Source organism: Squalius cephalus (genome assembly GCF_949319135.1).
Source record: "Squalius cephalus genome assembly, chromosome: 19".
In the NCBI taxonomy this organism is placed as follows: domain Eukaryota; kingdom Metazoa; phylum Chordata; class Actinopteri; order Cypriniformes; family Leuciscidae; genus Squalius; species Squalius cephalus.
The window spans coordinates 7122222-7143771 of NC_137140.1; the positions used below are offsets into that span (position 1 = coordinate 7122222).

The following is a 21550-nucleotide window of genomic DNA, read 5'->3' on the forward strand; positions in this document are numbered from 1 at the left end:
TTCATATTATTATTTTGTTTAGTTTTTCTTGTTTCTTATATGTTTATTTAATGCCTGGAATTAATTTAACTGCCTTTTCCCACTTCATTGTTGAATATTGTTGAAATATATATATATATATTTCTTCTGATAGGCATTCTGAATATTTAGGTAAGTTTAGTGTAAAACCCCAATTTTTATGTAGGTACTGAGAGGACTAAGATAATATAAATATAGGCTAAAAATCTAGTAGCCTATTAACTGTGTGCGCAGTGAACAGCTCAACCAATAGGGTGCAGTGTTAAAGCATCTTTGCTTTTGACATTAGTTTTAATTGTTGTTTCCCCAATTTGTCAAAGTAATTGTAAAGTGGAAATGTGGTTAACTGCTTCATAAAAGCCAAGGATGAAATTAAATGTAATTTTTGGACAATGAATTGTAATTTTTTGGCTTACGATTCAGACAGCATGTGGCTTTTGTTCAGATGATTGGCTGAAAAACAGTATAATCCAGAACTGATAAAAAGTAAAAATGGTATTGGCATTAGTAGAGTCGCAAAACATTAATGAATGCCACTTTTTCCATTAATCTCTTACTATTTAATTTTTCAATTGGTGGATGAATCAAGCAGTTTACAAAAATGGTCCGGGGCTTCTCATCCACGGCTCTGTAAGGATGGTAAAATGCTCTGATGGTCTCTGTAATGCTTTGTCCATGTCGTGTCATGCTTTCCATGTTGTTTAATGGTTCTTCTGAGTGAGTTCAGAAAAGGACATCATCATCATCCTACACACGCATAGTCTCTAGGTTCAGTTCACCACAGCAATCCTTCCTGCTGAGGTCATTCAGCATCTCCTCACAGGATTTTACAGTGTATTTGATCAACCTGCTTGCTGCACCCAAAAATGAAAATTCAGTCATTGATTACTCACCCTCATGTCGTTCCAAACCCGTAAGACTTTCGTTCATCTTCGGAAAACAAATGAAGTCTTTGTCCCTCCGTTGACAGCTGTAATTGCTTCAAAAAGTTCATAAAGAGATCGTAAAACTAATACATATGGATTGAGTTGGTTTTAGTCGGAAGAGACTTGATCGCTTTGTATGATGAACGGATTGAATATAGGCTTTCATTTTTGGGTGAACTAAGATTAGGATTCTTCTAGATGCACAGAGAAGCTCATGTAAATTATGAGATTTATTTGCCAAATTAAATGATTGGAACTTAGCATTACTCAATTAGATAATATATATCATAAAACTAAAGTTCAAACATTAAGTGACCTTGTGTTATCCAAAACAATTATATCCATAGAAGTAGAAAGCACTTTTATTGTGAGAAAAAAATAGGTATTTTTGATTTTCTTTTAATTGACTTCCTAGCATGTCAGATTATCTCACATTTTGTCGATGGATGCATACTTCATTGGCAGCTGTTACAAGATATAGTGCCATTTTGTTGAAGAAGGACGCAACGGTTGTTAATCGAGTTCCAAGTTCAACCTTCATGTTTAAAATCTGTGAACTGCTCATCTATGCATGTTTTCAGAAATGTTAGCATCACAGGTGTGCGCTCCAAAAGCACTTACTCCATCAGATATAATGAGCAGTTAAGCAACATTCAAGAATGCTTTTATGAATCTTATTATGCCTTTTGGATGGGAAGAACCATTAATCATTTCATTTTATAACTATTTTAGCTGGCTCAAGTGGACGAAATACACTGTCAAACTGGAATTCTTTAGAATGAATCACACAAAGGAGGCCTGAATTTATTTTCTGTTCCAGATGTGTAATCATTTTTTTGAATTTGTGTAGATTATGTTGAGCAGGAATGTGTCCATAGATGACTCTGTCTCTGTTTAATCTTATGTTCACTGCACTATACTGTGTCAAAATGATGTATGCTTCTATGCCTGAAGATCAGCGCCCAAAAAATGTAATGTACAGTCTGTTGAAAAATCTAATGAGCTGCCTATACGTAGGCAGCATTTCAATGTATCATAGGTTCCCTAAAGCTGTTCCAAAAAGTGCTAATCTTAATTATTCGGAATGTATGGAAGCTTGCTGGAAGTGTAACTCGCAATTTGGACTTAAAGGAACACACCGACTTTTTGGGACTTTAGCTTATTCACCGTATCCCCCAGAGTTAGATAAGTCCATACATACCCTTTTCATCTCCGTGCGTGCCGTAACTCTGTCTGACACACCCACCGCTAGCCTAGCTTAGCACAAAGACTGGAGGTAAACATCTCCAGCTAGCATACTGCTCCCAATAAGAGACAACATTTTCCTATTTACATGTTGTGATTTGTATAGTCACAGCGTGTACAAATAACAAGGTCACATGAGACACAGCCATATTCTAACCGTATACTGGGAACTATATTCTCAGAAGGCGAAGCACTGCTACTTCTGCGGAGTGATTTACTCCAACTCTGAGCGAACTCTCTGCTCCTCACCACAGAGCTTCTCAGGTGCTGCGAGCAAATCACTCCGCCCAAGTAGCAGTGCTTCGCCTTCTGAGAATATAGTTCCCAGTATGTATACAGTTAGAAGATGGCTATGTCTCATATGACCTTGTTATTTGTACACGCTGTGACTATACAAATCACAACATGTAAATAGGAAAACATTGGCGCTATTTTGTCTCTTATTGGGAGCAGTATGCTAGCTAGAGCCGTTTACCTCCAGTCTTTGTGCTAAGCTAGGCTAGCGGTGGGTGCGAGTGAATAAGCTAAAGTCCCAAAAAGTCGACGTGTTCCTTTAATAATTCGCAATTGCGATTTTATATCTCACAATTTGGAGGAAAAAAGTCAGAATTGCAGAATCGCAATTATTTTTCTTTTCTTTTTTATTTCCGCGGTGGAAACAAGCTCCCATAGGAAGGAATGCATGAAATATATTCTAACAATATTTTATACAGTTTATATATATATATAGGATATTTATATTTATCGTGCTTGCTTGCTTCTCCAATTTTTTGTGTTTGCATCACCTTCCTTTTGATCCTAACATTAAGAAAGCTTGGATAAACTGAATTTTTACATACATTTTTTCTACAACAAATTCATGACCCCTTTAATAGCACTGTTAAATGCAATCTTTAGCAGATATCAAAATTAATGTTCATTTTTTAAACCATACATTACAATTTTGTGATTCTCAAATGCACTTGCATTTAAATAGATTGATTTTAGTTTTTTAGTGTTTTATATTTTATTTATTCTTTCTGACAAAATATTATTGAATTTTAATCTGTTCCATTTATCAGTAATTGACTATAATATGAATATAATTATTGTCCAATCGGTATTGGTCAGAATTTCAATATCGGTGCATTCGTAGTAATTATGTTGACTGCTGAGATACTTTCTGTTAAATGATGAAGTAAGAAAATTCAATATGCAATGTATGTGCAATGTACATTACATGTATGTATTTAGCAGAAGCTTTTATCCAAAGTGACTTACAGAAGAAGAACAAATCATTCATCAAAGAGCATTGTACAATCGTTGTAGTACAAAATGCCATCTTTATTAGACAACTTGATTAGGAAACCAGCTAGAGAAGAGAAGAAATGCCAATTTTATTTGTTTGTGTGTGTGTGTGTGTGTGTGTGTGTGTGTGTGTGTGTGTGTGTGTGTGTGTGTGTGTGTGTGTGTGTGTGTGTGTGTGTGTGTGTGTGTGTGTGTGTGTGTGTGTGTGTGTGTGTGTGTGCATTGGTTTAAGAGTGTGAGGTAATTGAGTGCTTGCGGAAGAGCTGCGTCTTCCTAAAAGACGGGATGTTCTCATTCCACCAGAGAGGAACAGAGAGAGTGAAGGTTTTGGAGAGTGTGCATTTATTTTTATGCAATTATTTTTATGGCTATTAGAGTATCACATTGTTATCTTATCAACATGCTAATGCCAAACTCTACTGAAATCACTTGTGAATCAAGTTTCTTGTTTACTTTATGTGAGAAGCATTTGCTGCCAATATAGTGTTCAGTCTGTCACTTATGAGGTTGCATTAAAGGGATACTCCACCGATTTTTCATATTAAACTATGTTATTCCCTTAACTAAGACGAGTTGATACATATCTCTCTCGTCTCAGTGCGTGCACTCAATCGCTCTGGCGCACGGCGACACTTTTATAGCACTTAGCTTGGAGCAAGGAGCACTTCGAAAAAGTCACGTTGGTTCTAATGACAGAAGTGAGAGGGAGAGGATTTTTCAGACGTGACTTTTTACTGCGCTGAGTCGAAGTGCTCCCGAGTCCCAAGTGCTATTCCGCCATACATTATAGTTATCCTTTTTACCCGCTTAGAAAAGCGCCACGTTTTATTTTGTGTCACCATACTTGGTCGTGTAACTACTCGTGTAACTGTATTTAAATAGTGAAAACGTGGAGGTGTTTGGTCACTTCTAGCTTCATCTCTGTCTGGATCCTAATGAATGAACTGGGCTAAGCTAAGTGCTATCGAAGTGTCGCCGCGCGCCAGAGCGAGAGACGAGAGAGGTATGTATCAACTCGTCTTAGTTAAGGGAATAACATAGTTTAATATGAAAAATCGGTGAAGTATCCCTTTAAGTTAGGATTCTGCCTTACATAGTCCCTAGGCAGTAGATAGAATGGTAACCCACTAAATTTTTGTATAAAGAGCTATAAATGTTAAAAATATCATTGGTCATTGTTTAGTAGCTCATTACTAAATTAGTCATTGGTAAACAGATAAATAGTAGCCTAGTTATGCAACTGAACTGAATTTTATTTTATTTTTTATGAATCAAGATATTTTGTCTCTGATTCTTGTGACATATCCTGCTTTATTTACTCTGAGACCAAATTGCAGGAGCAGTCAAAGGCTATGATCACACTGTTCGTTTTTGGGATTGTGAGTCTCGAAATGTCCCGTTCAAGCAGCGACTTACAGTGGTGTCTCAAATACTGTCTGTAATTCTCTTACCAGTAACCATGGCGGCTGTAGCCAAAGTAATATTAAAGATGGTGACATCCATAAAACTGAAAAGTGTTATCACCTTTGATGTTACAAGAGTTACGAGCTTCAAATTCATCAGTCATCAATCTTCATTTACTGGCAGCAGCTTGACAGACAACAGTCCAGTCCAGTTTGTTCAGTGCTGGTTTTCAGAAAATGTGGTTGTGAAATGTCCTGAAAATTTACGGGTGTGAGTTTGATTGTAGCTATAATAACCGAACTGTGTGTGAACAGAACCGTATTAGGACTGACGACCGTATTCTGCTGCTGTGTGAACATGGCCAAAGTGTTCAGGATATACTATAGGAATGCAGTGGTGATGTTGAAAGCCCTCTTCATGGGTCAAGTTAAGTGTCTAGCAGTCAATGATTGCGTAGATTTTAGGTAATTGTTTATTTTTCCAATTTCTTAACTTTCTAGATAGTGTTTGCACAATTAAGGAGTAGTACTCTCTGTCCAGTCTACATCAAGGGCTTTGGGTTTTTCCAAATTTCCAAAGCCCGGATTGTTTTTCATTGCGTGTCTTAGATGAGATGGAAACAGTTTCTCTTCCCAAATCTTGGCTGGGGATTTGCAAAAGTACCCTTGCAAAAGAAATTCCCAAACAAGTTTACATGACATCTCAACGTCTTTGATCACCGTAGGTCAGACGCGGGCACCGAAGTGAACTAGCAGTCTGTTTAAGATTCCAAACAGGAAGGGATCAAATGGCTTGTTTAATAAGCATAACTCTTATCATCACAGATGGGTTTGATCCATTCTGGAGAGCCCAAATTATACATTGTTGCTGCCTGGTTATTTTGTAATGCACTTCAGTTTTTATAGCGTGTTTATAATGTGGAAAATAGGTGAACTTTCTTCCACCAAAGAAAAGTGGTTTGGCTTTGGAGTTATTTTTCCCATTTTAAAGACTTCTGTTTACTAAGACAATGATTTATTTACTAAGTATCCTAGCTTTCTATATTCCTAGTAAACTGAGACACAAAACTGACCTTCTATTTATGGAGATATAAAGAGTACATTCTGGAACTGCTTGTGTTTTAAAAGTGTACTTTGGCTATCTGTGTTCTGGGTATGTTTGTGCGCGTGCTTGGCCGAGGCCTGGTTAAAAAGTTCATCTTTTTGTTGTCTGTTGGATGAAAGTATAGAGACAGGAAGTGAGTTTGGTGTGGAATGTGCTTGGGGCTAACTGTCCTCTGGATCGAGGCCTAGGGAAACACTTTTCCCTGTAGCTTTCAGAGGGTAAACGTGGCATTCTCCCCAAGAACTACTGCTGAGGTGAATCGCTGCGACCTCGTCTTTGAGTTCATAGCAGTATGGCGTTTTAAGAACGTCGGACAGACAAAGCCTAGCAACTCAGTTGGCACGTAGCAAATGTAATACAATGCAAAAGGCCAATAAATGTAGGAAAGAATGGAAATACGTCTGTAAAGGTTGGTAGAATCAAGTATATTGGGACCATTCAGGAAACCCTGGCTTGTGTTGTTCGGGTCTGAGGGACCCTTGAGAGGTGGTGGGCGGAAGAGTCCCAGCGCTCACAGCACATAATTCACTGCAGCTGTTGGAGAGTCTCTGTTTTTAAAAAATGCTGGCGCGGACCAGAGACTTTGTTATGACAAGGAAAAGAACGAGCCATTACACTACAGCTACTAACTCAACTCATTTGAGTCGAAAACGAAATGGTTGTTTTTCAAAGCAATCAAACCTGTAAATGTGTTACATCTTGGATATGACATTGTCAGGAGTTGTTTATAGGCATGTCTTACTGTCATTTATGTTGAAGAAACATTTTTTGCCATTGGCATTGGCATTATATACAAAAATAATCTGTAATTACATTTCATAGTTTGTGTTTAGGTGAACCTCTCAGTTCATTTAAAACGACTGGGTAGAATCCACCCAAGAGTTTCCTAGCAGAATGAGTAATGTGACTGGCATTTCTTTATTCACTTAACACACCTATTGCACTTAAATACACTACATTATGCACAGTTTAAGGCATAAGGATTACGGGATGAATTATTTTTTAATTGGTGCATGCCTGGCTGTTGCTTCCCAGATGGCAGCTTAAAGCAGCATTTAAACCGCCTGCATATGTGGGAACTTTGCTCTAAGGGTCAATGACGTGGCGGCCTTTTTTTTTTCTGGAAGTTGTTCAGAAATATATTAAACATGCAATATAGCCTAATGATACAACTCTTCAATGAAATGTTTTCATTTCTGAAGTAAAAATACATATCTTTTTAATATATATATATATATATATATATATATATATATATGATTTATATGATTTATATGTTTATTTAACATTACAGTAAAAATGTGTAGGTCATTGTAAGATCAAAATGTAGAAAAAAGGTCTCATTAAAATAATTCCTAAAAAACTATAGTACAATAAAGTTATAGAATAGTACTGCAGTTTTTTTTAGATTAACTATAGATATTTTAAAGTTTTATGAAATCATGCATTTAGATTATCAAACATCAAATAGAATAACCCCAAGAAAATGTAATTATTAAAAATTACCTTGAAAATATGTTTGAAAGTAATGATTATGCCACTTGACATGAAAGTTGCGATGTAACGGAATTACCAACAGACCATTTCCTTCAATATTTTGACGTACATACAAGTGAAAACAAATATAGGTTGGTGGGACTTGGTTTGATCCATCAGTTGTTGATTGGATGATGGCAGATTTGAATGCAAGCCTGCAGTCGATTGTAAGAAAGGGGCGGAGTTTGTTCAAGTCCTGCATATGTCACCAGAGAAAAGTCTCTGGAAGATATCGGAAGTCAAAATCTACTAAACAATTGTTCACAAAAAAAGAAGTCAAAATCTACTAAGGGGTAATTAAATGTTTATATATATATATATATATATATATATATATATATATATATATATGGCAGAATAGAATATATATATAGGCTATATATATATATAATATAATATAATATAATATAATATATATATTGGAAAGATAAAAAAACATTTTATCAAACTTTGATAATCGCCTTTATCTTTTAGACAACTGAGAAGATAGTATTCAAGCTACATTTTATAAAAAATCACCTGTCAATTTATAATATATATTACATCAGCAAATGAGAGTCTAATTGACCTTTCGCCGAGCCCCGCCCCCCTTAGTTACTGTTGCTACGTCCGACAAACAAATGGTCAAACACGACCAGCGCGACAGATTGCCATGACTGAAAAAGGTATACCCGTGCGTGTCAGTGACCTTTTTTGGAGCAATACCTCCGCGATATCCTCCAGATTGAGGCAAAAAGGGTTACAGTATGCAGTGGAGGGATATATTATAATATAAAAATACGCAATGAAGGAGACACGACTACTATCTACGTCTCTATCGAGGCTAATGCTTACCGGTGTTCATACACATAATTTGTGATTATGGCAAAGAACAAGGAAACAAGTGTTTAAAAGCATTGTAAGACACTGTTGTGTTTTTGTGTGAAAGAAAAAAAACTGTCTCTGAAAATAAAAGTGCTGTCAGCAATAATTTCTAATGTGTGTTTTTTCGCATAACACTAAGTTATGACTAAAATTTTAAATGCTGCAACACATGGGAGTTATATTCCCGATGCTGTAGTTTATTTGATCAGTCACTATATCTTTAATCAAGCTTAATTTTACTTTTCAACTACAATTAGGCAGGTGAACTGAAAGCTTTTACAATCTTTTAGCTATAACTTAGGCCTATATCATTGACAGAAGTATGTGGTGCATTTTCTTCCAAAAATGATTTTCTTTCTCAAATTCATGCTTCAAGTTGACAAAGCACAATAAACGAAATCACACAATAACTGTTTAACCAGACATAGCCTTAATTTGCATCTAAATAACTTTCATTGATTGTCTTTCATAATGCACTTACCATAATATTTATTAGGGGGACAACAGATCACAAAAATCGCGGTTGAGACCATAATATTTATTAGTGGGGCAACGGATCATAAAACTCGCGGTTCAGACAATATTATGTTTTTTGAGTTACAGATAGGATAGTTTTTCAGATCAGAAAAAAAAAAAAAAAAAAAAACTTGAAGTAGCCATCGATACCACAGCCAGCAATCGTAATGTTCGACACATTTAACTGGGATTGGGGCCGTCCACACTGTTTTATCCATTGTAGGCACCGCTCACGTTGTGTTTTCGGCTTTGGGAATGGAAAGAACACAACTCCTCCAGACAATCTCTCGGGGTATGTAATGTCCGATTTACAAACGCCATGGGCGCACGCTTCACCATCTTGCTAATGTTTGTCGGACCTGCTCACATAGTAACGGTTGCTATGATGTGTGATTGGACAATGGCCGTTTTGGGGGAGGGGCCGGCGAAAGGTCAATTGGACATGACAGGGAATTATCTCAAGAACACTCCTTTACAGTTTATCTCTTGCCAAAATTATGAAAAAAAAAGTCAAGAATAGAAAATCTTTGAAAATATATAAATCAGGAATGTCAGAAATCAGAATGTGCAGTTTGTGCATAAAAATATCCGTCAAAACCAACACATGTTGAACAATGTTCACTAACCCCGCAAATTTTTCAGCTGGATTGGTGTTTATTCTCTTTAGCATGCAGTGTGATGTATTTCTCTAATAAGAGAAGTATTTCTCTTAGTTCCCTGATCATTCTGATTCAATTTCACAGAGTGAAGAACAAATTGATGTATTTTGTTATGTATTGTGTACGTTATTGTCGTTGACAAACAACGTTGAAGCCTCTCTGGCCGCCATTTTCTCGGAACACATTGACGCATTCAAAACATCTGGTAGTGTGGGTTTTCCAGGAAATGCGTGTACTCCCTGGACCCCTTCTCATAAATACTACTGTGTATTGTGCATGTTATTTTTTGACAGACATCGATGTTGTGATATTAAAATGATGTAGATTTGAAAACAGATTTATAGTAAGGTATTAATTATTTGTTTCATAGCCGTCAAGTATTCAGTGAAGTGACTGATGACCGAGTGTGTAATGTCGATATTTTTAGTTGTAATATTCCAAGCGACAGCCAGCATAAGTTTTTGACAGACATGATAATGTGTGTGAGGGATGAACTATGTTTGATTTTTGGGTAATTATAAAACATGATGGAGACATTCAAAATGTTTTTTGCGTAGTTCATTATACTTATTTTACGGAATGAAGTTTATTTTGTGGCTTAAATAAATTATGTTACTCAGAGACTAACATTAACGTTTGTCTTGTCAAAAATATTACATTCAGCTGTCACAAATTCATTGACTTTTGAATATCTTAGTTAATTTTTACCAGGAAAGGAGTGGTTTTGATGAACTCTTGTTATTATTGTCTCTTATAACTAAATGTTTTTATTTAAACCTTTTGTAAATAATAGTGAAAAATTAGTTTTTAAAACTATTGTTCCGTTACTAGCCCTTAGCAGGTTTTGATTCAGAGTTATGACATTTTTTATAAAAAATTAGGGGGTCAAAAAAGACACATGCTTGGATGAATTGTTCCCAATCTATAACATGCATTTAAAAAAACAACAACAAAAAAAACGGAAAAGGTGAATTTCCATTTCAAGCTGACTTTAAATCAACATTTTTTTTAATTGTATGTATATTTTCAAAACTGCATGTGACATGAATACAAATATTATATTTTGGAACGTGCATTTTAAACTTAAAATTATTATTAAAATTATATGTGCCTTGAGCATACAATCTACATTATGTCAACTTTTAATTGGGAGACTCTTAAAGTGAACACGGCCATTGACGGATATTTATCCCAGTAAACAGAGCCAAGAAAGGCAGCTGCCGATAAAGGTTTCTCAATTCGCTGTTGAGTCCAGCTTTTGGCGGATAATGCGTATGTTGCTGGTGTGTACCCTCCATCCACAGATAATCTGGAGAAAGCGTGCATTCTTCTAGACTGACTCACGCTCGGCTGGGACATGTGAACGATGTCCCACAATCTGCAGACAAACTGCAAGCTTTGTTTATCATTTTTAATGGTTTCCGTTTACTCTCTTCAAGGGTCAGAGACAAAGGATATCCGAGATGATGAAAGGAGATATCCTTTAAAAATCTAGTTTAAAACTTATGTGCCTGCCAAGTTCATGAAAGGGTAATCTTTGTAGTGAACTCATGTTGTTGTTTTTTTCATACATTTTTGGAAATGTTTATTCTATTTTCAGTAATAGGTTTGATTCGATGTGTTTTGCTCATGAGCATGCAGAACGAAATTCTAAAAATGTATTTTTCAATAGGTGATTCTCTACAGAATTTTTTTTTTGTTATGCTGGTTGAAAGTCTCCTCATATCCTGATGGCAATCACTATGTTAAGCGGCCTAAATGTATTTTTATAAATATATATCGTCTGTAGGAGGCGTAAGACCAATATAATGTTCAATGTATGTTCAATCATTTCATTTGGTCCGAATGAAATGATAGCATGTGTTTCCTGTCAGTCAACATGTGTTTGCACAATGCACACCACTGCGCAGCCTGTCTAGCAGACATCATACGTCATCAGCATTCACGTATGCTGTGCAAACAGAGCGAGAATGGCAGGCAAACAGTTGTTTACGTTCGTTATTGTATTACTGTTACTCTATGTATTTGAAAGTTTTCTCACCGGTGAATGATACATGATGTAATCCAATAACGTTGTCTCTGGTCGTCTCTCGCTTCTGGTCTGTGTGTGTGTTCATGTGTTTTGGAGGAGGCGTGGCTTTGGACGGCGATTTGCAGGGAGGGTGTGATCGTATGCTTTCAATGCTACCAGGCTAAAGTTAGCATTTCCAAGATTACCTATTGCACCTTTAAGCGCAATCTGCTGTGACTTCACAATCAAGTTGAATTGTGGGATATAGAGCTGCTTGAAGTGTACATCGGAGTTGATTCGCTCCTTCGGTCAAACTTCCCTCGCCCACTAGACAAGATGGAACTCACTTCAAAATGGCGCCTGGGATTTCCCCGAGGGGAATTGTTTAGGGAAGTTTGTGAGTGTATGTCTAAAAGCAAAGTGGAACTCACCAAGTATAAGTGAAATTCATGAATATACAAATTAGCCCCGCCTCCACTCAGTCACACAAACTTGGACTACCTGATCCACTCGATCAGCTGTAGTAAACGCTACACAAAGCAAGTGGAAATATTGGTTTAATTCATCCATATTTGTTTTAACCTGGAACTGATTCAGAAGAAGAAAAGGAAGAGCGAGTTATAGAGGGTCGTCTACAAGTCGATGTATCAGAATGGTAATGCGTTTTAATTATGTATCGCTCTCTTACAGTAATTAATATGATCAGCCTTTGGCTTGAATACGTTATCAAACAGCTAAAAAATGTGTTGCTAACAAACCATGTTTCCGTTTCTCGTCTCAGAGTCACAGCTGCCTTTTAAAAATCAGCATCCTTAGAAATGCTTTGAACATCATAGAAAGTAAGTGGACAAAGGCATATAGTTCATCATACCATTGTAATTTATATCATATACATAATTCCCCCGCTATATTGCTATATGTACCTGATTTAAAGGGTTAGTTCACCCAAAAATTAAAAACCTTCCTAGGTATAGGCTATGGCTTTCTTCTTTCAGCCAAACACAATCAGAGTTATTTAAAAAAAATATTCTGGCTCTTCCAAGCTCTATAATGGGAGTGAATGGTACCTTCGATTTTGAAGTCCAAAAAAGTGTGTCCATCCATCATAAAAGTAATCCATACAGCTCCAGGGGGTTAATAAAGGCCTTCTGAAGCAAAATGATGCATTTTTGTAAGAACAATATCCATATTTATAACTTTATAAACTATAATCACTGGCTTCCAGTAAAGACCGTATGCAAGTCTAGTATGGATTACTTTTATGATGGATGGATGCACTTTTTTGGGCTACAAAATCTCAGGCTCTACTCACGCTTATTATAAAGCTTGGAAGAGCCAGGATATTTTTTAATATAACTCTAAATTTGTGTTTGACTGAAAGTCATATGCACCTAGGATGGGTTGAGGGTGAGTAAATTATGGGATAATGTTCATTTTTGGGTGAACTAACCTTTTAAAGTGGTTCTTGTGCTCACTGTGTTAAAATACCCACAGAGCAAGAAAACATTTGCCCCCGGGGAAAAGCCCTGCCCCGTACGTTGACGGGATTGGTTACATGTTTGTGATGGTAGGAAACAGGGTCGGTTTTAAACTTTCTTTGGTACACTGCAGAAAATACTCAGCAATGTTGTTGACTGATAAATTTGCTCATGATTTGTCTTAAAACATATTAAAAACATTGATTTTCACCACAGGGGGTCTTTAAGAAAAACAATAAAATGCTATGTCAACATTTTAAGCTGCACAAACATATTAAAGTGGATTTTGTTCATCATCGAAGAGGTGTATTTAATTATCATTGATTTTTTAATTCCTTTTTAAAAGCATTTTTGAAAAAAAAATTAATAGATCCAGTGTTGTTTATTTCATTTGATGAAGCAATGATAATTGCTGGATCTGATATTTGCTCCTACATCTGCGGAGAGCAGAATGATTTCATTGTCTAGTCATCTGTGCATTGCTTGATATGAAATGTTATTGAGCAAATTACATCATAGTGTTGTGACTTAAATGTCACAAACATTGTGCGCTCATGGTCCCTAATGCAATGTAATGTGGTCTCTATAGAGGCTTTAAAATGTTTGTAATCTGTGATGCATTTAACTTGCCACTGTTTATGCATTCAAAAACCACCAAACCATCAGTATTCTGCTGTTTGCATTGTGCAACATTTCCATGACATCAGTTTGAAAGTTCATGATATTGTAGCCAACAATTATGAGGTCAGCAAATCCAGTTGGAGCCTTGGACACGGCAGCATCACACACATCTGTGCGATTGTTTGGTGGTTTCTAGGCGACAGCAGGCCATTGTTCCCGCAGAGGTTCATTGAACCAGCATAATGACATTTAATAGATACGTTTTCCATCATAAGCAAGTTAAAGTGCACAAGTAAAAGATACAATCCCTCTGAAGCAACTGAATGAGATCTCGTTACTCCCATCTGTAATTGAACTTATAACCCTTGTGTTTGCAGGCCAGAGCCTTGACCATTAAGATTCCACTGCATTTAGGTCAGGAGTACTAATAATATGTTATAGTGTTAACAGTTATGACAGAGCGGGATTAAACCACAGTATTTCTCCATTCAAGAATATACTTGAGACAGAACCGTCACACTTAATTATTAAAATACTGCCATAATGATCTAAGCATCTTTGTCATAAAGAAGTCCATTCGTGCATACTTACCTGAGATGAGCCAGTTGTGTAGAAAAGAATTAGACCATGTTTGTACATGTGGTTAAGTTTTCTATCTTGATTTATTCATTTACTGGCCCCTATTATGGATTTTTGAAAATGACCTTTCATGTAGTGTGTAACATAGCCTAGCTATAAGTGAATGAAAACATCCTGCAAAGTTTTAAATCTGAAAGTGCACCGTACATAAAGTTATTGTCTTTCAAAAGTAAGAGTCGACTCATTAGCATATTGCCCGCCCACTTATTGCACGTGCAGACACCAGGGAAAACTTGAACCTCAAACCAACAGCTGATTCCTGTGGATACTGGATAGCATCATGTCCAGAAGACCCCGTGCTCAATGTGAATGTGTGGTTTTATTTCACTGCCCAAGGATGAGCATGTGAAGAATCAGTGGTTAAAATTAATCTTTACCATGATATCACTACAGTATAATCCTAAACTTTTGCTGTGTTCCCTTTATTTCACTGACGACTGCTTCTCAAATCTCGGAGTTCAATGCATGATTCGCAAACCGCTTGCTCTTGAAAGATGGTGTTCAAAATACTTAGTTTTGAGTTTTATATTGTGTAGGTCTCCTGCTAACTGGCTAACTCACGTTATCACTGTCTTACTTAAACACTTCTGCTAATCGGTTTGTGTGCCACTATTACCTATAACTGTGTCTATTAATGCAGATTGTCTGTCATTCTCACTACTTTGAGGAAAGATTAAGCATGGAGCAAGATTTGTTTTACCAACGTTTATGTTACATCAGTCATTCATATCAGTCATTCACGCTGGAGCTCGGCTAATGTATACATTCCATACATGCACTGTTATTGATACAGTTTCCATGTGTTCACCGCAATATATTACAAGAATACTTGGTAAATAAATTAGTACAAGTAAAATAATCGGTTTGTTGATGGACATGCACTTGTTAATGCTGATGGTGAGGAATTACAGTTGCAACATCTCATAATGTACCTCAAACTGAGTAGTGCATCACTGAGAAACACTGAGTCCTGCTCGAGTCGTCCTTGCGATGGAGGTTCGGGTTGAATGACTAGGCCTAGTTCTTCCAGTGTTTTATCATCGGACTCATGCTCGCATTGATATGGTCAAATCGACGTCATTGTTCGCTGTCTTTAGTTTACGGTGTAGGAAGCCTCAGGACAGCTGACGGCAATGGGCGGGGTTTTTTTTCGACGTGCACGTTGTACACAGTAAACCAATCACAACAGACTGAGCTGTCTGGCCAATCAGAGCAGAGTAGCTCGTGGAAAGGCGGGATTTAGAGAGATTGATTCATCTGACGAGTCATTTGAGAATCTTTGGCCCTGTCCCAAATGGCTCACTTCATATGCACTTTCGGTCTTGTGGACTTACAATGGCTGCCACGTGCGTGTTTCCGTTAAGTCCGTGAGACCGTAGGGTGTCCCATTTGTCATTTTAGGCCTCAGAAGGGTGCTCGCGAGCGCCCCCTTTGCGGTCGATATGTGCCCTCGATGCGCACTTTTGCAGAGCCTGCACTGATGCGGACTCCGCAGCAGACTTCTTCCCGACAGTCAAAGCGGCATTACGTCACGAAAGTGCGGACTCGTAGGCAGACCACGAGTGCTTAGGGTGCCATTTGGGACAGGGCCATTGAAAATGTGGTGATGTGCAAATGTATATTATGAGGAAATTAAACCGTTTTTTGACCTTCGATGCATGTAATTCTGTTGTAGGAGACTCAAAAAACAACATTAGGAAACTTTAATATAGTATAATAGGGGCACTTTAAGTGTCTATATGTTTTATTTATTTCAATGTATTTATGAATCCTGTCATTCAAAGTGTCTTAATGACTCTGAAGTACAATGTTTAAGCTCAGACAACAAAGAGGATCTTGTAAACAACCACTAACTATTCTCTCTCTCTCTCTCATTTACTGCTAAGTTTTTAAACATGGATTTCATATCAGCTGATATTAGAGATTTTATTTTATTTAGCATATCGCCTGGTATCATATATTTAGTTTACATTTAGTGCATTTCCTCTATTGTTACATTTAGCTATCTATCGCTCACACTTTTGTAAAAAACAATAAATAAATAAATTTCTGTCAAATGTAATCTTTAGCAAATCTCAAAGTGAATATACATTTTTCATAATGTTGTGATTCCTAATTTTACTTGTAGTATTTAAAATTATATAACCATTTATTGGTTATCAGCCTTAACATACAAATATTTTTTGGCTTTTCGTATTGACCAGAATTTTAATGTCAGAGCATATAAAAAAATACACTGAATCAAAATATTGTTGTAGGGTCTCTACGATTTCAGATTCATCTCATGAATACAAAACCAATATGACAATAAGTTAAAGCGCTAAAGTAATTTATATAAGTAAAAGTGTTGAAGTCATTTATATACAGTGGTGAAAATGGCCAAGATTTACTGGGGAGACCCTAGTTGGGAACATATTTTATATTTTTAAATTTAAAATGCAGAAAATCCCACCATATTTATGAAATTTGCATAGCGTTTGGAGGCTATTATGTGGAGATGGAAAGATGGAAATCCTCTATATTTTGAACTGGAACTCTGTCCCCCCCAATTTACTTTCTGGACTCTTGAGTCCCCCCCCCCCCCCCCCCCACACACACACACACACACACACACACACACAATTCCGAGTCCTTACTACAATTTCTCTGTATTAGATGCATTGGCAGGTATCGTAATACACCCTAATATAGGCTGATATAAGTTAAGGAAATCAACCAAGATGAGTGCTATTTAACTTTCCCATGTTGGTGTGAGATATTATGCTGAATATGTTCTCTTTAATGTAGAAACCCATTTATAAAAGCCTCCTCTCATGCCGGTGTAGCCTATCCAGACTCAATAACCTGGTGGCCTTCTTTACTTACAGTGAGGTTAACCACTAACCTTGCATGAGAGGATGTTGGCAGTGCTTTATTCTTTAACTTTGCACTTTACTCTAAAGGGAAGAAATATAGTCACAAAGAAGACATTTGGGTCACTAATCTGCTTTGGGAATCCATTCCCTGAACACAGCCCATCTTGGAAAAGAGTGAATGTTTTACCTGTGCCAGCAATTCATAGATATGTTTTTATTCACTGTATGGTGTTGACGGACAAAGTCTTGACATTTGTCTGTGGAGCTGAGCATTTTGTTGATTTATTCTTGTGTTCCATAATGCTATGGCTTATGTTGGCACATTGCGCAAAGCAATAAGACACTAAGTGCCAAGTAAAAATAATGTCAATTGCAAAAAGATAGGCCTATCTGTCTTTGAAGCTATTATACAGAAGTTGGCGTGAAGAACAGCGAAGTGTAGTTATAATGAAAAATAAGTTAAATGTACCTTTCTGTGGGCAAGATACAATAATCCACAAGAAGTGCCTGAAACCATGTTTTTTTGTGGTAAAATCACTGTAACGCATTTGCCTTGCGTGGCTTATTGGTTGTATAAAATGGTAATGACAGTATCCAGTATTTTTAGTATTTTTTGCATAGTAATGTTGAAATTATGTGTTTGGTTATCTGTTGAAAATATGCTAAATCGAATCGGATCGTAATCGTATCACTGAATTTTTTGAGGTATCGGCAAATATCGTATCGTTGGCTATGAGAATCGATATCATATCGTATAATGGTGAACCATCCGATTTACACCCCAAGTTGTCACAGGTGTGCAATTATTGTCTATTTTACAATGTCTTCCAATGGTGTTCATCCTATTAGCAATGTTTCAGCAATGTTTATGAATGACTGTTGTAAAGTTTAAATGCTTATTTTGATTTCGGTACACTCAGCATTGCTAAACCTTTGTTGTAGGGATGTCACGGCGAGGACATTTTCACACCGGTATATAAACTTGCGACAACACTGGTATAAACACTGGGTGGAAGGGAGGGCATTTTAAATGCATGCTCGCTTTTCGCTTTTATTGGGTAATTGAATTCTTTATGTTGTTCAGGGTGTCATGTTCTCAGGTGATAAATTAAACCAGTCGTATGTCGAGTTCTATGTTTGTACCTCTCGATATTTCAACCAAACAAATTTCACACATTCATTTTTGGTCAAGGTGAAATGCGTCCACATTGCTGACATGTTTATCTGTTGACATATTGTAGCTTATCCATGTTGTGTGCATGGAATAGAAATGCCTCATTTGAGAAGCACTAATTAAACGTCTCTGCTCTGGTCAATTTTTTCTTTGTCTGAAACAGAATTTTTTCCTGCCAAAAATGTTGGTGTATCACTGTTTTAAACATGATTTTGTGATAAAAACCAACTAGCAATATAGCAATCTGATTGAACCTTGTGATTTCCACAAGTGTTTTCCAGTGTTGTGTGCAATATGCGTCAAAAGCTGAGAGAACAAACTGTGGGCAGCCAGGAGTGTGAGGCTGAGACCACCCTTGTTATTGGCACATGGTGGCCACACATCAAATGTTTTGAGCAACATGGATAAAAATGGTCAAAGTCTGTTCATAATTTTTGAGAAGGTTATGGTGTTTATGAATAGTTTCCTGAGGCCTTTCCGCAGTCTCATAAATCCATTAGATTCTGTTTTGCTTTGTTTCTTGGCCAATCACAGAAAAATTAGTAATTTTGTTTTCTCTCTGAATGTAGTTAACTCTGTAGAGTTCAGTTTGTTCTCAGCTTCCAGAGCTTCCTCCATTGCCTCTGGATATGTCTTAGCGGTAAAGCAGGGCTGATTCAGCCGGTGCCTGTGGTTTGAGCAATTTTCAGTCAATCGGCTCTGAAAAAACTCCCCTGTAATTCATTGGATATAAATAAACACGTCGCATTTGTCTGGATTACAGTAGACGCACATTTTAAAGCTTGGCCCAACAAGACCATGATCTGCATCTCACAATGTAGGTCATGTTCCTGATCCAGAGAAATATGAACTGAAAAAGTTCTAGAAGTCTGTCAACTGCTGCATTTTGTGGTTTCAATGTCTTTAAACAACATCCAAATTTGCTGATGAACAAGTCTGTATTTTATTGTTTAATTTAAATCAAATGTTCTTGGCAAACTTCTCAAACTGAACAAGTATGTCAGATTCCTTGTCTCATGTGGATTACGCTTACATTTCTACATTCAGCGGACGCTTTTATACAAAACAACTTACTCAGTGCATGCACTTTGATCGGTGTGTGTGTGTTTGGGCAATCTAATCCGTGACTATAGCCTACGACTCTACAAGATAAGCAATAGGAAGTCCTAGATGGGGTTTGAACACAGAACCCAAAGCTTTACATCTACATTTAAAAGATACACTTCATTTAAACCTTCTAAATGTAGTATTATGCATCACAAAGTTTATTACAATCCTGCAGAAAGTAGTAATGCATTGATTTTTCTACAGAGGTGACTTGCTGCAAATGGACAGGAAAATGACCCCCGCCCTGCCTAAATTGCACAGACATTTTTCCACCCAAGGCCATGTGGAAGAATGTGTTGATATGAATTGCTGATTTTGTTAATACGCCAACATAAGTGATTCCTGATGTTACGCTTTTTCTGAAATGTCCCATTCTTCTCCGCAGCTGCCACGGAGGGGCGAGTCAACGGAGGTGAGGACTTCTTTCAAAAGGTAAAGAAAACCACATTGCTTTGGCAGCCTCATGCAGTGGTAGAAAATAGGTTAGAATCATGTTGCATGTGTAATTATTTCTGCTGAAGGACAAACTGCAATCAGTGCTGCAAGATACTGCAGTGCAACAGTTCTGCGGTACTCAAGCCTCAAAATACTACTACTGCGGTAACAGAATAAATGGGGTACTACATCGCTGTATGTACATTGTGCAGTTGTGTATATCCAGTAACAATAAATAGGCTCACTAGATTTTTTTTGTGTGCCTGTTCCAGCTTAGCAAACCAATCTTAAGAGGAGATGACAGCACTTTACAGGGCAAAATAAAGTGAAAATGAGCATATTTAGAAAACACAAGTTCTTAATTTAATTTAGTTTTCTATTAAAATGTCTTGTGATTAACAATATTTTTTTGTTGAAAAGCAGTTAGACACACGAGTTGTATTGTGAATGTAGTCACTCCACTGTACGTTGTGCCTAACAACAATCTTTAAAAGGAAAAGCTCATCCAAAAATGTAAATATTCTGTCATCATTTACTCAACCTCAGTTCTCTTCTGTTCTGTTCTTCCGAAGACAAAAGGAAAGAATTTAATGAATGTCTAAATTGGGTGATTTCAGGCAATGGCAGTATATGTGACATGTCTATGCTTAATGAAGCATTAAGTCTCGTTTTCCAGATGCTCTGGTCAGTTTTGGTGAGCTACAACTTAATATTTAAGAACCTGTGGAATATATTAAGTAAAACTATAAGAAATTAATAAAATATTAGTAAAATGATTTCTGAAAGATGCTATAAATTCAGCTTTACCACCACAGGATTAAATTACATTATAAAACATATTAAAATAGAAAAGTTATTTTACATTGTAATAATATTTCACAATATATTACTATTTTTGATCAACTAAATGCAGCTCTGGTGAGCATAAGATACTTTTTTCAAAAACATAAAAAAACCCATACCTTTTTATATTGTACCTTGATGCTCAATTATCACCATATTGAGTATTAGAATAACTTTTTTTGTAGAAAAATATATATAAAATATATATATATTAGAATGATTTCCTGAAGGATCATGTGACCTTGAAGACTAATGATGCTGAAAATTCAGCTTTTCCATCACAGAAATAAATTACATAAAAAAAAAATGTTACTTTACATGTAATCATATTTCATAATATTACTGTTTTTTACTGTATTTTTGATCAGTTAAATGCAGCTTATAAGAGACTTCTTTCAAAAACATAAAAAAAGCTTACTGACCCCAAACTTTTGAACAGTAGTGTACCTTGATGCTTTATAATCACCATATTAAATATTAGAATAATATTATTAATCCAACACAACATAAGTGATATATGTGATACTTTAGCCGGCAATGCTAAACTCTGCCTGTTAAAAAATATGGATCCTAAAATGGCTAAACAAATTGACCTCTGCAAAAGTGTATAGGAAGTCCATGCAAAAGTGTGAAGTGTGTGATAAATCACCTTTACTACCAGAACTTAGTCGGTGACTCGTGACACAACACCTTTCGCTGAAGGATACTCAAAACAGGTCTCCCGTCCATTTATGGCCACGCCAAAACAAGCACACTTTGCGTATTTGGATTCAGTGGGGTAGAATGGCCTTTAGGGCGAACACTTGCCGGTTTAATTGGCAGGCTGTG

At 36.6% G+C, this 21550-nt stretch overlaps 1 protein-coding gene across 2 annotated transcripts in view; it reads left to right on the forward strand.

The window, feature by feature from the left end:
• bicc1 (BicC family RNA binding protein 1) overlaps positions 1-21550 on the forward strand; it is a 103785-nt gene that overhangs the window by 760 nt on the left and 81475 nt on the right. For both annotated transcript variants that reach the window (XM_079851682.1, XM_079851683.1), the window contains exon 2: positions 19830-19876. In XM_079851682.1, coding sequence (XP_079707808.1) covers positions 19830-19876 — 47 coding nt within the window. The remainder of the gene's footprint in view (positions 1-19829; positions 19877-21550) is intronic.